At 43.1% G+C, this 19,336-nt stretch overlaps 1 protein-coding gene across 4 annotated transcripts in view; it reads left to right on the forward strand.

Annotated features, from left to right (window-relative positions):
• GRM7 (glutamate metabotropic receptor 7) overlaps positions 1-19,336 on the forward strand; it is a 274,151-nt gene that overhangs the window by 141,446 nt on the left and 113,369 nt on the right. For all 4 annotated transcript variants that reach the window (XM_032194324.1, XM_032194322.1, XM_032194321.1 and 1 more), the window contains exons 3-4: positions 34-175; positions 1,002-1,156. In XM_032194324.1, coding sequence (XP_032050215.1) covers positions 34-175; positions 1,002-1,156 — 297 coding nt within the window. The remainder of the gene's footprint in view (positions 1-33; positions 176-1,001; positions 1,157-19,336) is intronic.

Consider the following 19,336-nt stretch of genomic DNA (forward strand, 5'->3'; position numbering starts at 1 on the left):
ATTGACTGAGCACTTCTCTTCTTTCTTCAACAGGTGGGCTCTGCATTGCTCAGTCCCTGAAAATCCCCCAGGATCGCAAGGACAAGACCATCGACTTTGATAAAATTATCAAGCAGCTCCTAGAAACTCCCAATGCCAGGGCCATCGTTATTTTTGCCAATGATGAGGACATAAAGTAAGGATGACCAAGGGACCTAATTCATTTCATAGATGTGCAGAAAAGAGAAAACAAGAATACAAATAATGAAGGGGGAATGTTTGTTGGTAAGAGCTGTGTGGGGATATGGTGTGGACACTTTTTAGGGACATGCTGGAGTTGTGACCACTGCTGCTCTGGCTTATGTGGCACCCCAGACCACACATTGCTGCAGTGGGGCGAAGGGAGTGATGATCTGAAAAGAATGAAGGTCTGAAAGCTTTTCTTGTTGTAGGATTATGCATGCATTTGATGGCAGACTTGACCCTACCTTTCAAACAGAAGATGCCCTTCTCTCCAAGCTCATACCACTATGTATTATTAATTCAGTGTGTGTTTTCTGGCAAATGATGGTTACTAGTTACAAAATGGCTTGGATGCTTAAGGTTAAGCCACATAATTCAAATACCACTTGCCATTAAAATAATATAAGGAATATTTTAAAAGCGTGACTGTTATTTCTCACTTGAGAATTTTAAATTAGCTTGAAATTTTGATGGCAATGTCAGGGACTGATAGGCTCAGTTATACGAAGAGACAAATTGTGATAAAATTTCAGTGAAGTCAATGGCAAAACTTTTAAGTTGTAGTAAAATTGTGATTTCATTCTTAAGATATAGGGTGAATAAAAAGAAAGGTTTAATCAGCACTGCATGGATTGTGACACGATGTGTTGTGAATTTTCTGAGCTCTGTTGGTTACAGGAATGTTATTTCTCTTCATTCTGCAATTGCCACACACTGTTTTTACCAAGCAATCGTGTTTAAATTAAATTAACTTGTGAACAAAATGTTCTTTTCCACAGGCAGATCCTTGCAGCCGCCAAGAGGGCAGATCAAGTTGGACACTTCTTGTGGGTGGGCTCGGACACGTGGGGCTCCAAAGTGAGCCCCTTGCTGCAGCAGGAGGACGTTGCTGAGGGAGCCATCACCATCCTGCCCAAGCGAGCTACCATCGAGGGTGAGCGCTCTCTTCTGACTGACTTTCTCTCACAGCTTCTCACCCTTCTTTTTTGTTTCCTGTAAATCTTGTGGTACAAAACGATTGCCCATATTTTTTTGTGTGGATAAATAGGAAAATAGGTGTGGTATTATCAAAAGAGTATAAAACACATTGAGCCAGTCTTTATCCCCTGAAATTTTCCTGAATGCTTGTGTTCCTCGTCCAAAAACTATATGCTGTTTTCACAACCAAAAAGCTACCAGAAGTTACCTATATCACCAAAAAAGATGTAAACCAAAATGATCTTAACATATAAGGTATGTATGTAGGAAGAGAAAATCTATTGCAATTCCATATCACCTCTGAAGCACTGGGTAAGATTTCTACTTGAAGAATTAAAAATTCAGTCTATTGTCTGATTCTCCTTTAATATGCTATCCCCTTTGTAGAGATGCTCAACTATTCACACATCTTCCTCTGGGCTAACCAAACATGCCGATTAGAGTCCATGTTCTCTTTAACATGAAAAGTTCTTTATAGTAGGGACACTGAGCAAAGAGAACTAACTCCTCTGTTGTGCCAGGCAGGGTCTCCAAAGAGTCCTTGAATGTGTTGCATGCATTAAAATGGGCTCTGATGTCTTCACTCACAGAGAAACCAAATATTTCCATTCATTTTTGCTGTATCTACTCTACCACTTCATTAGTTATTCTTCTCGGATCTATAATATTAAATTTTTATACCCTGGAGGCATTTTCATGTGTTACTTCTCCATAAATACGTAAAGTTGATAGACAATGAAGTGTTCTGTTTCTGAAAAACAGGATATTTTAATAATCTTTTCATATTGTTTGTATTCATCCCCCTGAGGGTTTCTGACAGAGAAACTAAAAGTCTGCAAACAGTACACAGAAATAAAAACTTTCCTTTTTTTTTTTTTTCTAATATTTTGCTTCTATGTTATACATTAAGCTTATTGGACATAATGGGGTTGGCTTTTGGAAACAAGTGGCAATAGCAAAGTGGCGGGGTTCATGTACAGAAAGTCAGTTAGATAACAGCTACAAATATCAGCACAGTTAATGCATCTGCAAAATACACGTTCATCCAGCCTGCAGATAGCTTATTCACGGATTACATTAGGCTATTGCCTAAAAGTTGGCTTGTTGCATTTTGCACTTGTAGTCACACAGACTGCATGATTATTAGAGTGTGTGAGGCTTAAATTATATTTTACCTATATACATAATTGCATTCATTCTTCAAGAGCTCATACTGTATGAGCAGTTACATATTTTGAGGTCCATAAGTTGCACGTTACTTGCCAGAAAGGGAGAAACACTCGGCCAAAAATAGGTACTGTGCTTGGCATTAAAGGACAGGCAGAGCAAAGTGTCCTAGAATAGCAGTTCCAATGTCAATAGCAAATGTTTCCTGGATGCTCTGTGACCACTCATAAAGGTTCAGGCTTGTACTTACCTTTTTCAATCCCGTTCATCCATCCCTAATTGCCATCTGTATTTGCCATCTGCTTAGTCCTGTAAGGAGGAAGAGTAAAAGGCTGGTTAAGAGCGCAGAGCAAAGTCCCACCCTCCTGTGCCGTAATCCTCATACTGTCCTTCTCCTTGATAATCCTCAAACCTATCCCATTAAGTGTTGCTCTCTGTGTGAAGCAGTTTTGCAGAACTCAACATCTCTCCTTTTGAACCAATTCCATTTCTGTTTCATCCAGTAAGAAGCATCCATTGGAATCTGTGACTTATGGGAAGTAAGTAATCCGTAGGTATTAGCACTTCTTTGCTTAGTGAGGCTGTTATCCACATGGATTGTCTGTCTTTCTTGCATTCACACTGCTGTATGTTGTTTTGCTTTTCTTTCTGTTGTTGTAGTAATTTCATTTGGCTATGAATCCAAGAGAACTGGAAACAGACATTTTAATGCTGTTCTTTTATCATCCAGCAATGAACATCTGCTTCCTAAAATTTAGTAATGGATTTCTTTGAATGAATACATAAAATAAATGAAATAAGAAGCTTTGATTTCCCCTATAAATTGGTGGAAACAAACTAAATTAGCAGAATGGAACTCAATTTGCCCTAAAGGAAGATATCTTGAGCAGTACCCCAGCCTAGCAGGCTCCTTTTTCCATAGTGGTGTGCAGCAGTGCTGCCGCCAGCCCCTGCGTCTCACTGGCTCCGGGGAAAGGCACCACTCAAGTGCCAGCCTCGTTCCTACTGGGGCTGTGAGAGCTTCTATAGTAAGGATGAGTAAAGGGGTTGTCCTTATTTTGCTCCTCAAGAGAGTTATCCTTTTGCTTCTTCCTTTTGTGTTAAATAGGATTTGTAATATGTTAGAAACAGATGCCTAACAAAGGGAAGCGCTGCAGCTTTCCTTTCTAGAGAACATCAAAACTTAATATTAAATAGGAGATACTGCTATACTTTTCTTATGCCTCATAGAAAAATGCAAAGCTAATAGGGCAGGAAAAGCTAAATTGCATTAAAAATTAATGTGCCAGCATGTTAAAGTGTATATGGTGGACTTTGGATTATCAGATTTTTGACAACTGTAAAGTTATTGGCCACAAATATTAACAGTTATAAACTGACATGATCGTTTTGCAGAAAGACATTTTTTGAGTAGCACTTCTCCAGCCATGACTCTTTGATGCAAATCACAGATGTGGAATGCAGGTATGTTGGCATATTTACACCTACCTACATGTGCCATTTGAAATTCCTGCTTCCCGTAACGGTGGGTATATCCCAGAAGCATCCAGCTCTGCAGTTTGACACACATACTTTCTTGTAGCGCCAGGCTCCAGACATGCAGTTATTTGTCTTGATGCTTGATGTCACTCGTGGGACAAAATTTTCTTTGCCATACTCCCATGGGGTGATTTAGGAAATCATTACATGAACTGAATTCATTCCTCTTAAGTCAGTCTTAATATAGCCCAATTGTGTGTGATGTAATTATGCTGAAAGGATAAAGTTGCATCTTATTTGCATAATTGCAGTAGACAGTGAACCAGAGGAAGTGCAAACTTAAATAGTAATCGCTTTGTAGAAACTTGTGTTTGAAACAAGCTCCCCAGCCAACTTCAACCACGTGTCAACTAGGTTGAAAGGCTTTCCAACGTAGTCAGGATAAAAAAGCAGAATGTACGTGCTTTTGGAACACCTAGTGCAGGTGAATGTTACATTTAGGTTATTGTTACTTTGAACTCCTCTCCCCTAAAAAAAAAAGGTTTAATGGTGTGTCCTCGTACTTGCATATTATCAAAACATCAGCCCAATCCAGAAACTCAGCATATGCTCAGAGGAATAAGTACAGTGTGTTGTATTGCAGTACTGCAAGTAGCAGTGCTTGTGTTTCTGAGAGTTTGCAGTCATCCTTCTTGCTTTGAATAGTCTTTTTCTAGAGTATCATGTGTAACATTTCTACAGAAAGGTGTAATGTAAGCAGAGAGCAAATATTAGTGTTGGAATGTGAGAAAAAATAGCTTAAACAAAATACAAAATATGTTTCTTCTAATTAAAATTTGGATAGGATGTGTTATTATTATTATATTCATTTTACAATGATGCAGAAATGATGAACATCTGTGGCTCTGCATGCATCTAACATTCGTTAAAACAACAGCACAACAGAAAAAAATCTGCAGAACATCTTTCGTCAAAATGCATTTGGTGCAGTTTTACCTACTGCTGCTTTGTTCCTCAGAAACCCTCATTCTTCTTCATTCAGCTGAACAGAAGTGTAAGCTTTGCACATGGGGGAGATTCCTCCATCAGTTGGCACTGAAAGACAGAAAGGGTGCCCTGCTAATCTCAGGAAGGGCGCGATACCACAAAGAGGAGAAACTGTGAGCTAAAGGAAGAGTTTGGGCAGCAAAAGCTGGCTGTTTTGAAGCAATGATGCCATCAGGATAATGGTGAAAATGGAAGATGATGAGACAGGTATAACAATCCCCCAAAATCTCAAGTGCTACAGGGAAAGTGGAAGCACAGTGGAAAATGAGAAGAAAGGCTGAGATTTCAGGAAACAAGCGTTTTGTTCTCACAGTTCAGCTGAGCTTCTTGCCTTCAGAATAGCAAATTATTGTACTGGTTTTCTTCTCTCTAGGCAGTGATGGTCTAAAAGAAAGTTGTTCATTTGTTCCATTTTTCATTCACGGTCCCAGAAGCATTTTTGACCATTCAAACCGAGCAAGCAATGGAAAACACTCCGTGCATTCCCACGGATCACACATCATCCATGGAGTTCCCCAAGTGATGAACTGCAACCCTATTTCTTTGTAGATGTAAATGAACTTCTACGCAAATCTTTTTTAATCACAAAGTGACCTTTCTGTATTCTGCTGCCACTTTACTTCTTCATTTTTCAGCAAATTTAATAAACTTCAGAGCATTTTCTCTTCTTGTTATCACCGCTATACCAAAATCTAATTATACTTTGTGACTGCCTGGGGTAGCTGCCTTTATTACGCCACACACATATATTTGGGAGATATCTGGATGACCCTCTGATTAGAGATGATAGTACTACTGGTCCAGACATCAATTAAAGTTCTCCCTAGCAGGCAGCTTCAAAGTCAGGAGTTCCTAAATTCTGTCCCTGGAGCAAAAGTAGTTCTTTCTGGCAGTGATAAGAAAGTATCTGTGCCATGAGGGAAGGAAAAGCCTCATCCTTTTGGAGTAGATTTGTGCAGTATTTGCTGAATTAAATACAGAAAGCTTTTAGATAATACATCTACAGACAGCTATTTAAGTCCTAGGACTCAACTAATAAAGACGGTCTTGGAGTGCAGAATGATGGTCTTTCCTCCCCTCCCCCCCTCCCCCCCCTTTTTTTCCTTTCTCATCTTTTCTCCAAGTCAAAGCAATACCCACATTTCAGACTTTGAATTTGCTTCCATCAATCTTTAATACCTATCGAGGTTAAAACTGGCTCATTAGGGCTCTTGAGGAGTATGGCAGTGGGTGGAGAGCAGGCAGAACAAGTATAACATGAAAATTTGGGATCTTGGTTCAACATTTGGAAGGTATTTCTGTGGCTGTATATATGTATGTAATGTTAATCATTTTGGAAGTCTAGCAAAATTATTTGCCCGCAGTGAAAAAATATCCTTTATGGTTTCAGGTCAGAATTTGATGAAACTTAACAGTGAGATTCAGCTAGATTTAAGGCAAAAGATTCAGTTCCAGCAAGCTGTGGATGTGGTGAAGGTTTGCAATCTCATGAAGTGCTCAGCTAAGATGTTAATGGATGGCTCAAATTCAGCACAAGAAAGTGCATAGCTATTTAAAAAAAAAAAAAAAAAAAAAAAAAAAAACAGAAATATTGCAAATGCTATAAATCAACATAACTGTCCTTGAATTTTTCAGTAGCTTGTCTTCTGAATAGATAGTGAACCATGGTTTTAATGGTTTTGTTTTTATTTCCAGCAAGAGCTGGTTTGCTTTTTTTTGGGCAGGATTATACCTGGGGGGAAAAAATAAAAATAGAATGAAATCATCTCTCACTGTTTAGTGGCTTTCAAATATTTTACCTTCACATCCCCAGTCTAGCAAAATAAAAGATCTCAAGGTTCATTTCCCTGTGTTACAGACAGTATTGAGTTTTATCCGGCATTAATAAATACGGGCCTGATATTCTTTACTTAGCTACAGCTGCCTTTACCCCATATGCTTGTGTGGGAGAGATGTGCTTGCTTTGTGCAGTGTTTACTCATCTCCTCTCTGAGCAGAGCAGAAAACTGTCGTCTTCTCATAACAGTGCTTGTAAAATAATCAGGTTTTGATTTTTATTTTTTTTTTCCCTGCCTGGTTCAGTGCCTTTTACAGCACTCCATTCTCAAGCTTTTTCGCTGTGCCCCTGGGGCAGAACTCTCAGGAGAGTGAGAGGGATGGCAAGCCCTGGCTTTGGGGGTTTGCTCCATCCATGGGGGGCTGCCTGCACGGGGGGGGGGATTTCTGCAGCCTCCGTGGGGCAGAGGCCATGAGCTTGAAAAGCCAGGAGGAAATGGGGACACAAACCGTAAGGGACAAGTCATAAGAGGAGTAGCATGGACCATCTCTCCCTATTTCACTCTTCCCATTACCTCCCCTGCATTTTCCTCCCCTGGTCTGTTCTACTTTCTGTACCACAGGAAGGGCTCCAGCCTCAGGGACTGGTTCTCCCTTGGCGCCTCCGGGCTGCTGCTGCCTGGGAGGGGGCTGTGAGGCTGCTTCTCTGCGTGTCCAGGGCTTTGGGATGCTATGAGCACAAATGACAGCACGCAGGAGTCACACTGCGAGGCTGCTTGGCATCAGTCGTTTGGAGGAGTGACTCTGTTTTGGCCACATTTGTTTATTTGCATTTTTTACCTGTGAGTAAATTGCATTTACTAGCTCTGGAATCAAAATGCTGAGGGTGCTGTGTGTTCATATTAATTAAGTAAATACAGAGATGTGTCATCAGTTAGGTAGGTTTCTTTTTTTATGCTGCATACTTTATCACAAAGATACTTTCAGGTGGCACTTATAACCCTCCTAGAAAACCTCTTACATGTAGCTGGCCAAGTGCAGCTGAAGGAAGAATTTACCTTTTGTTCTTCTATATCAATCATGCAGTGTTTAAAGTCATTTCGTGTGCAAACTTGTTGAGAGTGCATCTTCCCCACTGCTGATGAAGCCATTAATTGAATTTAAATTAGCACTGTGGTTACCTGGCAGTCCAAGCCACATGCAGCTGCAAAGAGTTTATTGCATATCGATTTGCACGTGTTGGGGAAGTCACTCGAGGAGGTAAGATCAGCTTTGATTCCTTACAGCTAAGTGCTGAGCCTCATTGCCTGTTGCTCATGTATGCACTGACCCCTGGCGCAGGGTGCGGCGTGCCAGGACGGATGGCAGGACAGACGTGAGCCCTGGGCTGGGCTGAGCGCTGCTTGAGCAAGCACCTTTTAGGCAGGATGCTCTAGACTCCGGGCATCACACTGTGCATTTCTCGTACGCTCCTTCGTGGTCTGCCACTTTGAAGCTTTGTGATAAAAAAGGAGGGATGCAATTAAACGTTGGCTTACATCCTGTCAGAGAGTGATGGCCAGGCTCCCGGGGTGGGCAGGCGAGGTGCTGCTGCTGCGGGGCAACCAGGCAGGGCTTGCTCCCTGGCTGGAGGCAGGAATTGTGCATTCACTGTGCAGGAGCAGTAGCAACATGGTGCTTAACTTTGAAGGGTTGAAATGAAGGCCTTGGGGAGAAGTTTATCGGGTTCAAAGAGACAGTAGCTTAAGGGCAGCATTTTTTTTGTTAATATTCAGATGTAGAAAAGAAATACGGTTTCTATAAAGTTTCAAATTAATGCATTTGTTGTTTTCTTTTCTCTTTTTTTTTTTTTGGTAGTTGCCTTTTAAATTAAGGAAGCTTTCTTCTGTGATGGTTTTTTTTTTTTTTTTTTTTTTTTTTTTCCTCTTTCTTTTGTTTCAGGTTCCCTATAAGTGCTAGGCACTAAGAAATATGGCCTCTGCAGCAGTCTTTGTGCTGCTGCAGTCTCAAAGGAAGAGCCCTGTGGCCCTCCAAACCCATGCTCCCGTAAGGGAGTGCGTTTGAAAAAAACATGTTCTGTTGCAAGTCAAAATGTAAACTTCTACACCATCTTAGTGCAATATTTTGCTAAAGTTAAAAGTTTGGCTGTTGGGTGCTATTCAGCGGTTGAGGCTCATTTTGGTTTTCTGAGGCAGTCTGAAGTTGGGACCAGCCTCTGCTTGGTGCAGGACATAGCTCACAACCGTGTCAGCAAGACATTTTATCATTTATTTTAGAGTTTGATGCAGCACCCTTTCTAAGGGCGTTGCTGCTTCATAGTAAAGGTCTAATTGGACTGTAAAGAACTGCCGTGCAATGAGGATTTGGGGACCTTCTCTTTGGCCCCTTGAAATGAACCCAGCTGCTTGCCTGGCCTACAGCAGACCTGAGTTGCTGATAATCAGGGCCCTTCTGTACCCGCGCCAGCTGTTACTCATCCTGTGGATGTGTGTGCGTCTGCCTCTATTTCTGTATTTTGTGCATTCCTCCCAGGGCTTGTGTTGGCATTTTCCCTTTGATGTTCATGTTTAACTGTTATTTCAGGACACTGGAGATTGTGTGGGTGGTTGTGCTGAGAGATGAGCACACACACCAGAGCGACTGACACTGAGAGAAGACATAACTGGTAGGATAAAACCACTTAGCTGGGATCACCGTTCAGATCCGCAGTCAATGGTCGTCCTTTCAAAGTAACCTGAACTGCATCTCCTAAAGACCAGTTTTTCTCTCACTGACCTGACACTGAAGCTGCCTGTTGGGCACATCTGGGCAGAGCATTTCCACACAGAAAGGAAGAGTTTTGTCTTCAGGAAGCTTGTTGTCATCATGTGCCAGCCCTGGTCTGCCAGGGACCTATTAGCATCCCTCGGAGGGGCTGCTCTGCACAGCAGGCACTCAGGGGGCTTCTCCATGAGGGAGGTCTCTCAGGGAAAAGAAGGCTTCATCCTCTGCACAGCTGCTCCAGCAGCTGAGGGCAGCTTAGTCTGGCAACCCGTGTCTCCATCCTTGTGAGGGGCATTCAGCAGCCCAGGTTAGCATGCAGCCAGCACACAAAGAAGGCAAATGCCTGCTTCCTGCCCCTCTGCCCCCACAGTGTATCATTAGGAAATCCTAGTGTTTCCTATTGCTGTCAGTCCCTACTTCTTTGCAGAGTTTGAAGACTCGTTTGTTTGATAGGAATTCATTTTCAGTCTGTTAGTAAAACTGGCAGGATTTCCAGGCTCTATAACACATATAGAAAGACTTAGTAGCCAGAAGTTCCGCTCTTCCTTTGTCCCTGGGGAAGGCTGTTAGGTAATGCCAAAAGGTAAAGAGCAATCCTGAAGGTGTGCAAAAGGCTTTTCTCATGATCTAAAAACAAATCTCATGATCTGAAAGCTAGGCAAGGATTCGGCAGGCATCGCTCCCTGTCAGTCACTGCGGGAAGAGGTCTCCTTTCGTATGCAGGGAAGTTCTCTGGGTCTGGCAACGAGTGATGCTCAATTAGGCCCTTTTTATTGGCGCTTGATTTGCAGGGAGGAAGAATCCCAGCATGGCTTGGCTGAGCCATTTGAAAGCACTTCAGAAAGACTGAAGTACCTCTGGCTGATCTGAATTTTCAGGAGCACCTTTCTGCGGCAGCACACTGCGGGGCTGGCAGAGCTCGGGGATCTCACCGGACCCGACACGAGCGAGCTCCTCCTGGGCTGCTGAGGCAGAGCTGGCTCACGGGGAAGTCTAAAGAGTGATGTTTTACTCTGTCGTTCTCTTTAGGCATAGAAACCCAAGGCAAGAAAAGATTTTACCACCTTCTCCCACTCCCTTCGAGCAGCACTGGCACCAACACCACGCCACGCGCAGCGCTTGTGTTGTGTGTGCCTCCGTGACTCAGTAAATCCAATGCAGGGAGCTGGGACAGTGCCACAGGACTGTGCGAGGAGCACGGGCCTCATTGCTGCAACAGTGGAGCAGGAAAGGTTAACACTTGTTTCTACTTCACAGGAAATATATTAGAGTACTCATTTTGCCATTCATATTTAACATATTTTGCAAGTAAAGAAAGAATAGCGAGAGCTTTCTGAAATAAACTGTTTCTGTTTTAGGTAAAAATAGCCACGAATGTTCCCAAGTATCTAGTTTCAAAAATACCATTCTGCAGGAGGGCTGGGAACTACAGGCTGTTCTTAATGGAACAGAGCATTTTTCATCCCTCGTGTACTGCCTTGGCAGAGTGGGAGGGAGTTTAATGTAGTAAGTAGCATTTCCAGCGCAGCGCCTGGTGGACTGCCCATTGGAGTTGCAGAGCAGGCAATGAGGAGCGACACTTGTTTGATCAGAAGGACTGGTTGCTTCTCTTCATGTTTGTTCCCACGTGTGATGAATTTGGGCTCAATAGCTCTGAGTGAGGACTTTGGGATTAGGCCCGTGGACCTGGGTGACTGTTTATTTTCCCTCAAAATTACTGCAGTGTTTTAATTTAGGAAGCTTCAAACACAGAAATTGGGGGCAGCGCAACACAGAATGCAAATACAATCTGCTCGTGCCATAAGGTGATGGGAGAAATAAAAGGTTCAGTCATCAGTCTTTTCTACAAGGGTTATTTTTTTGCAACAAGAAAATAACATTAATATATTAGAAACTAAAATGAAAGAAACAAACCCCCCTGCCATCTGCTGAGCAAACAGCAGCGCAGCCCGGTGGAGGAGTGTCTGTGCAGGGAGGGGAAGGAGCTGGGGGAGAGCTCCTGCTGTGGGGTTGCACCGCTGCAGCCTCCTGCCGGGCACCATGCGAGTGGGGAGCCTGGGGGAGCTGGGATGCACTGAACGTCCCCTGCCAGTGGGATGCCACGTGTTCAGCAGGCTTGTTTTGGTGTTTGCTGGGCCCCGTTTCATTCCATCTGCCTGGGCTGCTCGTGCCGTTTTGCTGCCTGGCAGGTATGAGGGCAAGTGCATGTTCAGCTCTCCTTGTGTCTACTCCCTTAGCAAACTTGCTTGTGTTTTACCTGAAGTGTCTGTTCTCATGGGTAATTCACTCATACATTACAGCCTCTCCCAGGATAACTTGGAGTCTAGTATATTTACAGTAACACATTATTTCTATTCTGCTAACTTTAGATTCATATTTAACATGTCTTTATCTTTTGTTATCAGCTATTCCATTATCCTTTACCAATAGTAGTAAGTATAAACCTGTTTAATATTTCTTTTCCTCTTTGGGTTCAGTTTTTCTTCTCTTTGAAAGATATCAGAAGCAAAAGTGCCCAAATTCTCAGAAGATGTTTTTTTCCTGTGCCATTTCTGACTCTATAGCTACAGCCCAAAGAGATTCTCTCTGTAGGCCACTTAAAATTAGTCTGTGACATGTTCTATGACTCAATTATTCTTGCTCTTTATTAGCAAGCCTGAAAAGAAATACTACTTCACAACCTCTCAAGCAAAGCAAAAATAAAAAAAGTTTGAGCTTTTTATTAGAGTAAAATGCAAATACGGCATTCATGTTTGCAAGTGACAAATAAATCTGCTAAGATTATATATTAAAATATATATTCACTGTATGTATTATGTGTTTATTAGCATCTGTCCTTTCCTGCATGAGCAGATATTTGCTGCTGTCCTGGTGCTTGCTGTGGGGATCTGGAGCATCCTGGGAAAGATCTCTGGGGGCTGCAGCTCCACTGCTGCTGGGGCTCTGCGCACAAACCCCGGCTGATGGGAGCAGGCTGAGCTCTGCTGAGTGAGATGGGCTCAGACAGAAAAATAAAAGTGCTAATTTTGGGAAGTGCACAGAGGTCTGAAAGGTGGTTTCTTTTGTTTGGTTGGTCATTCTTTTTTTTCCTTCTGGTTTGCGTTGGCAGTGTTTGAATGAGTATAGGCTTTTGAAAGTAATCGTTTAGGAAATAATACACATAATTTCCCTAAAGACAATACAACGAATGCTAAAGTGTTCACTTCACTCATGCGGGGTTTTCAGATCTGCTTTGGGACTGTTTTCATTTTGTTTGCTGTGTGATAGCACTCCAATGTCCAAAAGAAATGGAATATTATTTAGAAAAAAAATTTCTCAGCATCATTACATCTTCTAGCTTTTAGAATAACAAAACTGGAGTCAGTACATCAATGATATCCTCCTGGCAGGGACAGGTCTTGATCTCCTGGTAAGGAAAGATAAATACAGACATTTTGTTTCACAGTTGAAATATAACTATAGGATGGTGAACTGTGTGTTTGCAGGTACAGATATTCCTCTATGCACTTTAAGGTCATACTGCATTGAAAGCGTATTTCACTCATTTTTTCAATTACATGATGTGGTTCCTCTGGAAATTAACCCATTTCCTTACATTAACACAGCTGTACTGCAAGCAACACGCTCCTGTTTGCCTCTGGGACTGCTGCTGCACATCTGAGTCTGGGGCTGAAAGGTGGTGATGACGTGGTGGTGGGAAAGACCCGCTCACCAGGGGATGGAGAGCTGCTGCTTTGGGCTGTCACCCTCTTTCTGGCTGCTTTCAAACCACTAATAAAATCAGGGGAGAAAAAGGAAAAGGCCTGGGAAGGGAAAGCACAGGCTCTGTCTCTGAAGTGATCATTGATTCCCACACTGCTCTAAGCTCTGCTTGTACTTCAGCAGCAGCTCGTTGCACGTGGTGCTGATACTGCTCACCTGCCCAAAGGTAATTGCATTAGAATTCGTAAGAATGAAGTATGAAGCAAGTGAGTGGCCTCAAATTGATTATTACTACTGGAAAGAGAATGATGTAATTGCTTGTGAATAATGATTAAACCTAATTAGAGTCAGTGTTTTGTTGTTACACTGATAACACCCACCTGTAGTGCCTACCCTTCAGTATATTCATGGGTTCAGCTCCTGCCTTGTAGTGCTCATGGGTCTGGGATGGTTACAGCCCACTGCTGGAAGGAAAATCACTGGTGTTTCGTGAAAAGATGTTGAAATTTTATTTTTTGTTATGTTGGTATCAGCAGTGATGCACAGACATCAGTGTAAAGGGACCAAAGTCCTGAGGTGGCTTGGGGGGTGGCTGCTCAGAGCAGAAGGCTCGAGTGCCCACGGCTCCTTCCATGCAGGGACAGCAACGAGCACTCATGAAGGGATGCTGGTGCTCAGAGTGGCTTCTACAATCCTCCAGCTGCAATAAATTGTTAAAGTAAGTAGTGAAATAGACTCTTCACAAAGCTGAGGATTTTTTTGTTTGTTTGCTTGTTTTTCTTTTCCTTGGGGATTTACTGGTTTTACTTGGTTAAACTTGGTTTGCTGGTTTACTTGGTTAAAAATAGGAAGAAACGAAGCCAGGTTAGTTGGGAGTGCCTGGCTGTGCCTGGCTGCTGGGGTGGATTTGTCACTAGAGTGGATGGCACCCAGCTTGGAGGGGATCCTGGCAGCTCTGCTACCCAGACAGGGATGTGAGGCAGGGTGTTCCAGGGAGGGAGCTCTGCCGTAGTGTTAGCTGAGTGAAGAGTGCTGTATTTCAGGTATTTATGTTCTTTCTTGTACCCTATTAAAATCTGAATTAAGTAGCTCACTTGCAGAGGGCCAAGTGCAGAGTCTAATACCACAACTTCAATTTGTAGAATTAAATTGGTGTGCTTTTAAGAATAAAAATAAAAAAATCTAAATCACACCTGAACTCAATCTCCCTGGAATTCAGATGATGTTTTTGGCTTTGGCAATGATTTACAAATGCTGATGTGTCAATCCCCAAGGAGAGAATACTTGTCTCAAGTATTGCCACTTGAAATTTTGGGAAGCCACACAGATGTTCATCTCCTCATTATGGAAATAATGTATTTGGTTAATGTGTTGGTATGAAGAGAGGGGAATACAAATTATCTTGCAACTCGAGAGCCATTTAAAAGTTTCCTTATGTTCAGGCTGCCTTCTTTATCTCTGCCAAGGCGTTTCTGCTGGGACAGGTCCTGCAGCCTGTGTGCTTGGCAGGGATCCCCTGGCTGCAGGCTGTGCCCGTGTCCAGCAGCTCTGCTCTCGCTGGTGCTCCTCACTGAAGGACGAGGGCCTTTGGTGACCCTGTGCCAGCCAGAGGAGTTTCTGTTGGATGTGTCTTTGCAGGAGGTCTGTGTGTAGCCCCGTGGAAGGGAGAGGAGGGGGAAAAGCAGCAGAGGTGATCAAAGGATGAGGAGCAGGTGCCTAGAGGATGTTCTGCTCCTGGAATATTTAAATCAAAGTGGAAAGTCTTTCTCTTTTCCCTGAAATGCGTGCGGTGTCTCAATTACCAGTGACTGGGGGCAATGCAGTTGTTTCTGTGTGGGTCTGCGTGGTCTCGAGGGTGGCGAGGCTGGGCTGCGTGATCACACCAAGTCTCCGGGCTGCAGAAACCTGAATTGTTTTTGTTTGTCTTTGTACATGTCAGGCTGAGCGCTTGGTTTTGATAGCACCTTGTAGTTTGACATGACTAATGCGCACAGCTGGAGTGAGTGCTGGAACGGTGTTAGCAATATCAGCTGAGGGGGCTGGGGAGAGGGAAGGAGTAGTTGTTGCACTGCTGTCTCCCGTCTTGGTGTGCTCTAGCTGCACAGCAGTATTAAAACCTTCCTATGATTAAGTCATTTTTCAAAAATAAAGAAAGCAAATATATATTTTTTTTCTTTCTGAAGACTTCAAAAAAAAAAAGGGGGGGGGGGGGGAGTACATAGTGGAGATGTCAAGGAATATTTTTGGGGGGGTTATTATCTCAAGGGGAACTTGAAAATAAGACTGCTAGTGTCTATAGTAGTTTAAAACAAGACCTGCTGGCTACTTACAGCCAGTTGTTCTCAGTCTCTTGGCTGCTCTGCATAGATGAGCGCCGCTGGGGCTGCTCGCACTTGCAAATGCTGCCATGTATGCTGTGGAAATGGTGTTTCTGCAGGAAAATGTATCGTGTTAAACAGCAATTTGAAGGAATGCTGTTACTTTCACCCAACCAGTGTTACCATGTCAACAGATTTTTATTTTTTTAAACAAAGCAGCCCTCAGTGTCTGGTTTGTGTGTGAGTACAGCTCTGTGTGCACGCGTGTTTGAGGACACACGGATATGTTTGCATGTGGGGTGGCTGTCCCTGTGGATACGATGACACCAGCTACACACGCATAAACACCGAGAGCAGACCCTGCATGCTGGAGGAACTGCAGGCAGGGCAGGTGAACAATGTCTGACAACCAGGAAGCAAGGGGCAAAGCCTCACCTCAGCATAGACCTGGCCATGCTGGGGGCACCTCAGCCCTGTCAGCACCACTTGTGCCTCACCATGGGCAGGAGAGGACGGGCTGTGTGTTTGATCCCATTTTGTTTGCTGGGTTTCACGTCTTGTCATTAGTTTTAACCTGCTGGTTGCGTTTAAGGGTTACTCTGGCTGCTGCATCACAATGTGGAGGGATACGTGTATTTTTATCCATATTTTAAATTATGCAAGCAGACGACTTGAGTTTAAATGCTTTTAAGGATATGCGCTGTGCATTTTGTCTGCTGCTGCTATCAAAGGGGAGAAAAGCACTCTCACATGTTCTGCATTTAGACCTTCTGTATCTCTCTGATTTCACCACTCTACATTATTAAAATGAAATGGGCTGTCTGCAGAGCGGCTTCTCACATTTGGGGGAAAGGGTGGGAAGGAGGAACCCAGAAAAGTGCTGGGAAGAACACATCAGTGCAGGCAAGGGAGTTTACTTAGGCACTTAATTGCAAATGACAAATTGAAATAACAGCTTAGACTTTAGGGGTAACTATTCCTACTAGGAGAATAGGATCTGCTTTCTCTCCCGTGGCCGGACTTGCCCCTGATTTGCTCCGTGCCCTGGCTCAGCCCCTGTTTCACTCCACTGGAGTCCTGCTGTTGCCAGAGGAGATCAATGCAAAAGCTGATCTAGCTTCCAGCAGCAGAAAGCAACAGATAATTTCAAGAAGACTGGGTATGAAGGTGAGAGGAGAAGGTGGCTATTAACTCATCACCTTGTGATACATTTAAAAAAAAAAAAAAAAAGGCATTTTAACTCACCTTCAGCTGTGAGGAAAAGACTACTTCCAGGAGAAGGTCCTTGCAAGACAAATATCTCATTTCCAATAAATGGGCAGCAAGATACGGTGAGTTACTGGGAGGCATTCAGCTTTTGGATGTATTCTTAAAGCTGTTAGGTTTGGCCTGAATCTGATGATAGTCTTTACAGCAGATACAGATCCTCACTAGCAAGAGAGGGCATATGTGACTCTGCACATTGCACTTCATAAAAAGAATTATTCATTCCAGCAGCAGGAGTCATTTGAATAAGAAGTGGAGTATTCAGTTGAAAGGAGAGCACAGTGTACATAAAGCAGCCTGGGTGACTTATATGGGTGTCAACTTAGAAAGTCCCTCTGTGGCCTAAAATACAAAAATCTTGTGCATTATCAAGCCTGCAGTTATTAGGGGGAAGAGAGCACAAGCCTTCATCTTCTGTCCTGTAACAACTCTCTTAATGCTCTGAGGCATGGATTTGGTCTTTTTCTTCTTATAAAGAAAACAGTGGTTCCTTTGGGTAAAAATATTAGTCTCCTGCTCTGGTAAGGGGATGTGCCATCCTGAGGACCATGGAAGCAAGAGATGGGGATCAGCTCTTTATTGCATGTGTGTCCAGTGCCTGCTGCAACAGGAGAAGTCTCATTCTCAGCTGATATGGCAATAAAAATAACAATAGAAGAAATAAGTTTAGCATTTTCTACTAACTCTTATATTGATATAAATGGGAGCTCTGTGACAGTAAGAAGTGCCTGGAGGCCACAAACTGTGGAATAATGAATAATAATATACTTGTGTATTAACCTTCCTACTATAGTGATGTCTAGACACCACCTGGGTCATGATCTCATTGTCATGGCAGCTGTATAATTTTATAAAAGTGATAGCAATGATACTTAGCCAATAGATATCTATTTCCATAATAGAAACATTATAGCTTAAGCCCCTGGCTTTGCCCTAAGGATGGCAAGCTGAATTTCCTTTATCCATGACGTATGTATAATGTATAAAAAAAAGATGTCAAACATGACATTAACTAAAATACCCCTTTTCACTGTTTCTACCAGGAAGTATTAAAAAATAAAGCAAATGCAAAGCATTTTTGTCATGAAGGAAGTTAAAAAATTCACTATGCTATGTTCTTTTATTGAGGAAGTCAAGAAAATATCTGTAAACTCAACAGTTCCATAATAGTACATAGTATATATCTTGGGCAATGTAATAAAATCTGAAAAAAAGACTGGCTGCCTTAAAAATTGATCTTATCATTCCATGTCTAATGCTTTTAGTCCAGATTTAATGTTGGTAAATTAAACTACTTTGGCTTGAAGGCTAAAGAAATCAGAAAATTGAGTAGCTGCTTTCAACTCACTTGGCATCAGTAACCATAGAAAGTGATGATTTACTATCTGGGTAAATAAAATTTGTGTAGCTGGCCATCATTGGTGTGGACATGCTTTGGACAAAATAGAAAAGAATACAAATATCATAAACTAATGAAAACTGCTCATGAAATTAGGTCAATATGTTGTATTTGCTCACAGACCACGTGGGCTGAGAATGAAAACACTTCAGGCACAAGAGAAATGTGGTAGGTCAAACACTGATTTTATGACTTTCCTTATTACATTACAGCCACCAATGGCTCAACTGCTCTCACAATCATTGCTGGTGCATGAAAGCAGTGCTTCACAGCATATACCAGTGATGTGGCACGGAGCAGTGGCATAGAAGGCTTATTTGGGAATAATATCGGCTGCCTTCATGCCAATCATGCGTTGCCATCGTGGATCTCCCCCAAAGCAGCCAGCCCAGCAGTCCCTTTTGGTGATATTGGAAACCACATTTGGCCGCTACTGGTTTCACTGGAGCCAGTCCAGCATTGGATCCCCCATTTCCATCTTGTCCTAGGGAGCTGTTTGGTTTTGTCCATGCCTTCCCCTTCATGGTAGGGGTGAGCAGGACTGCTGTGGAGGGGGCACCTCTCCCTGCTGCCCTCTCAGGTATGTGCCTGGTGCAGTCCCCACCATGAGTGCCTCATCTGTGATCCTGTCTTTCTCTCCCCTGCCCCTAAATGCAGCTGACCGTGGAAAACTGCATCATTCGTCCCGGAGCCTGGTTTAGCCTCCAAAGCACGTATAATTCCCTCAGCCATCTCTGCCAGGGAAGCTGAGCATTATGCTTTCAGGCAGAAAATGGGCAGCACGTAGTAACATCAGATGGAAGGAGAGATGAGAGATTAATGTTAGAAATAAATCACTTGGGGTTTCTTGGTGTAAAAAGCAGCCACAAGTTAGCAAGCCTCATTTTCCAGTCGAGAAAAAGCCGCGGCTCTCAGCATCGCCAGCTCCTCGGCACGGTGCCGCCTGCCTTCTGTAGCGGTGCCCTCGTCCTGGAGGACCTGGGGAGCGTTTCTGAGAACTGCTGGGGAGGTTGGATCATTTCCTCAGAAGGACTGCATGCTGTGCTGCTGTTTTCATATTGGATTACTAGCCATGAACAGCACAGAAAAAAACACCCAGATAAAACTTGATGTGCGGAGCCTAGTTCCAGCTGGCTGTGGGATGAGCCCCCTGTCTTCCCATGGTAACTTCTGGGTTTGGTCACTGATGTGCTGCTGCTGATTCCTGTCCTGATCATTA

The sequence above is a fragment of the Aythya fuligula genome, chromosome 10 (genome assembly GCF_009819795.1).
Source record: "Aythya fuligula isolate bAytFul2 chromosome 10, bAytFul2.pri, whole genome shotgun sequence".
Classification (NCBI taxonomy): Eukaryota; Metazoa; Chordata; class Aves; order Anseriformes; family Anatidae; genus Aythya; species Aythya fuligula.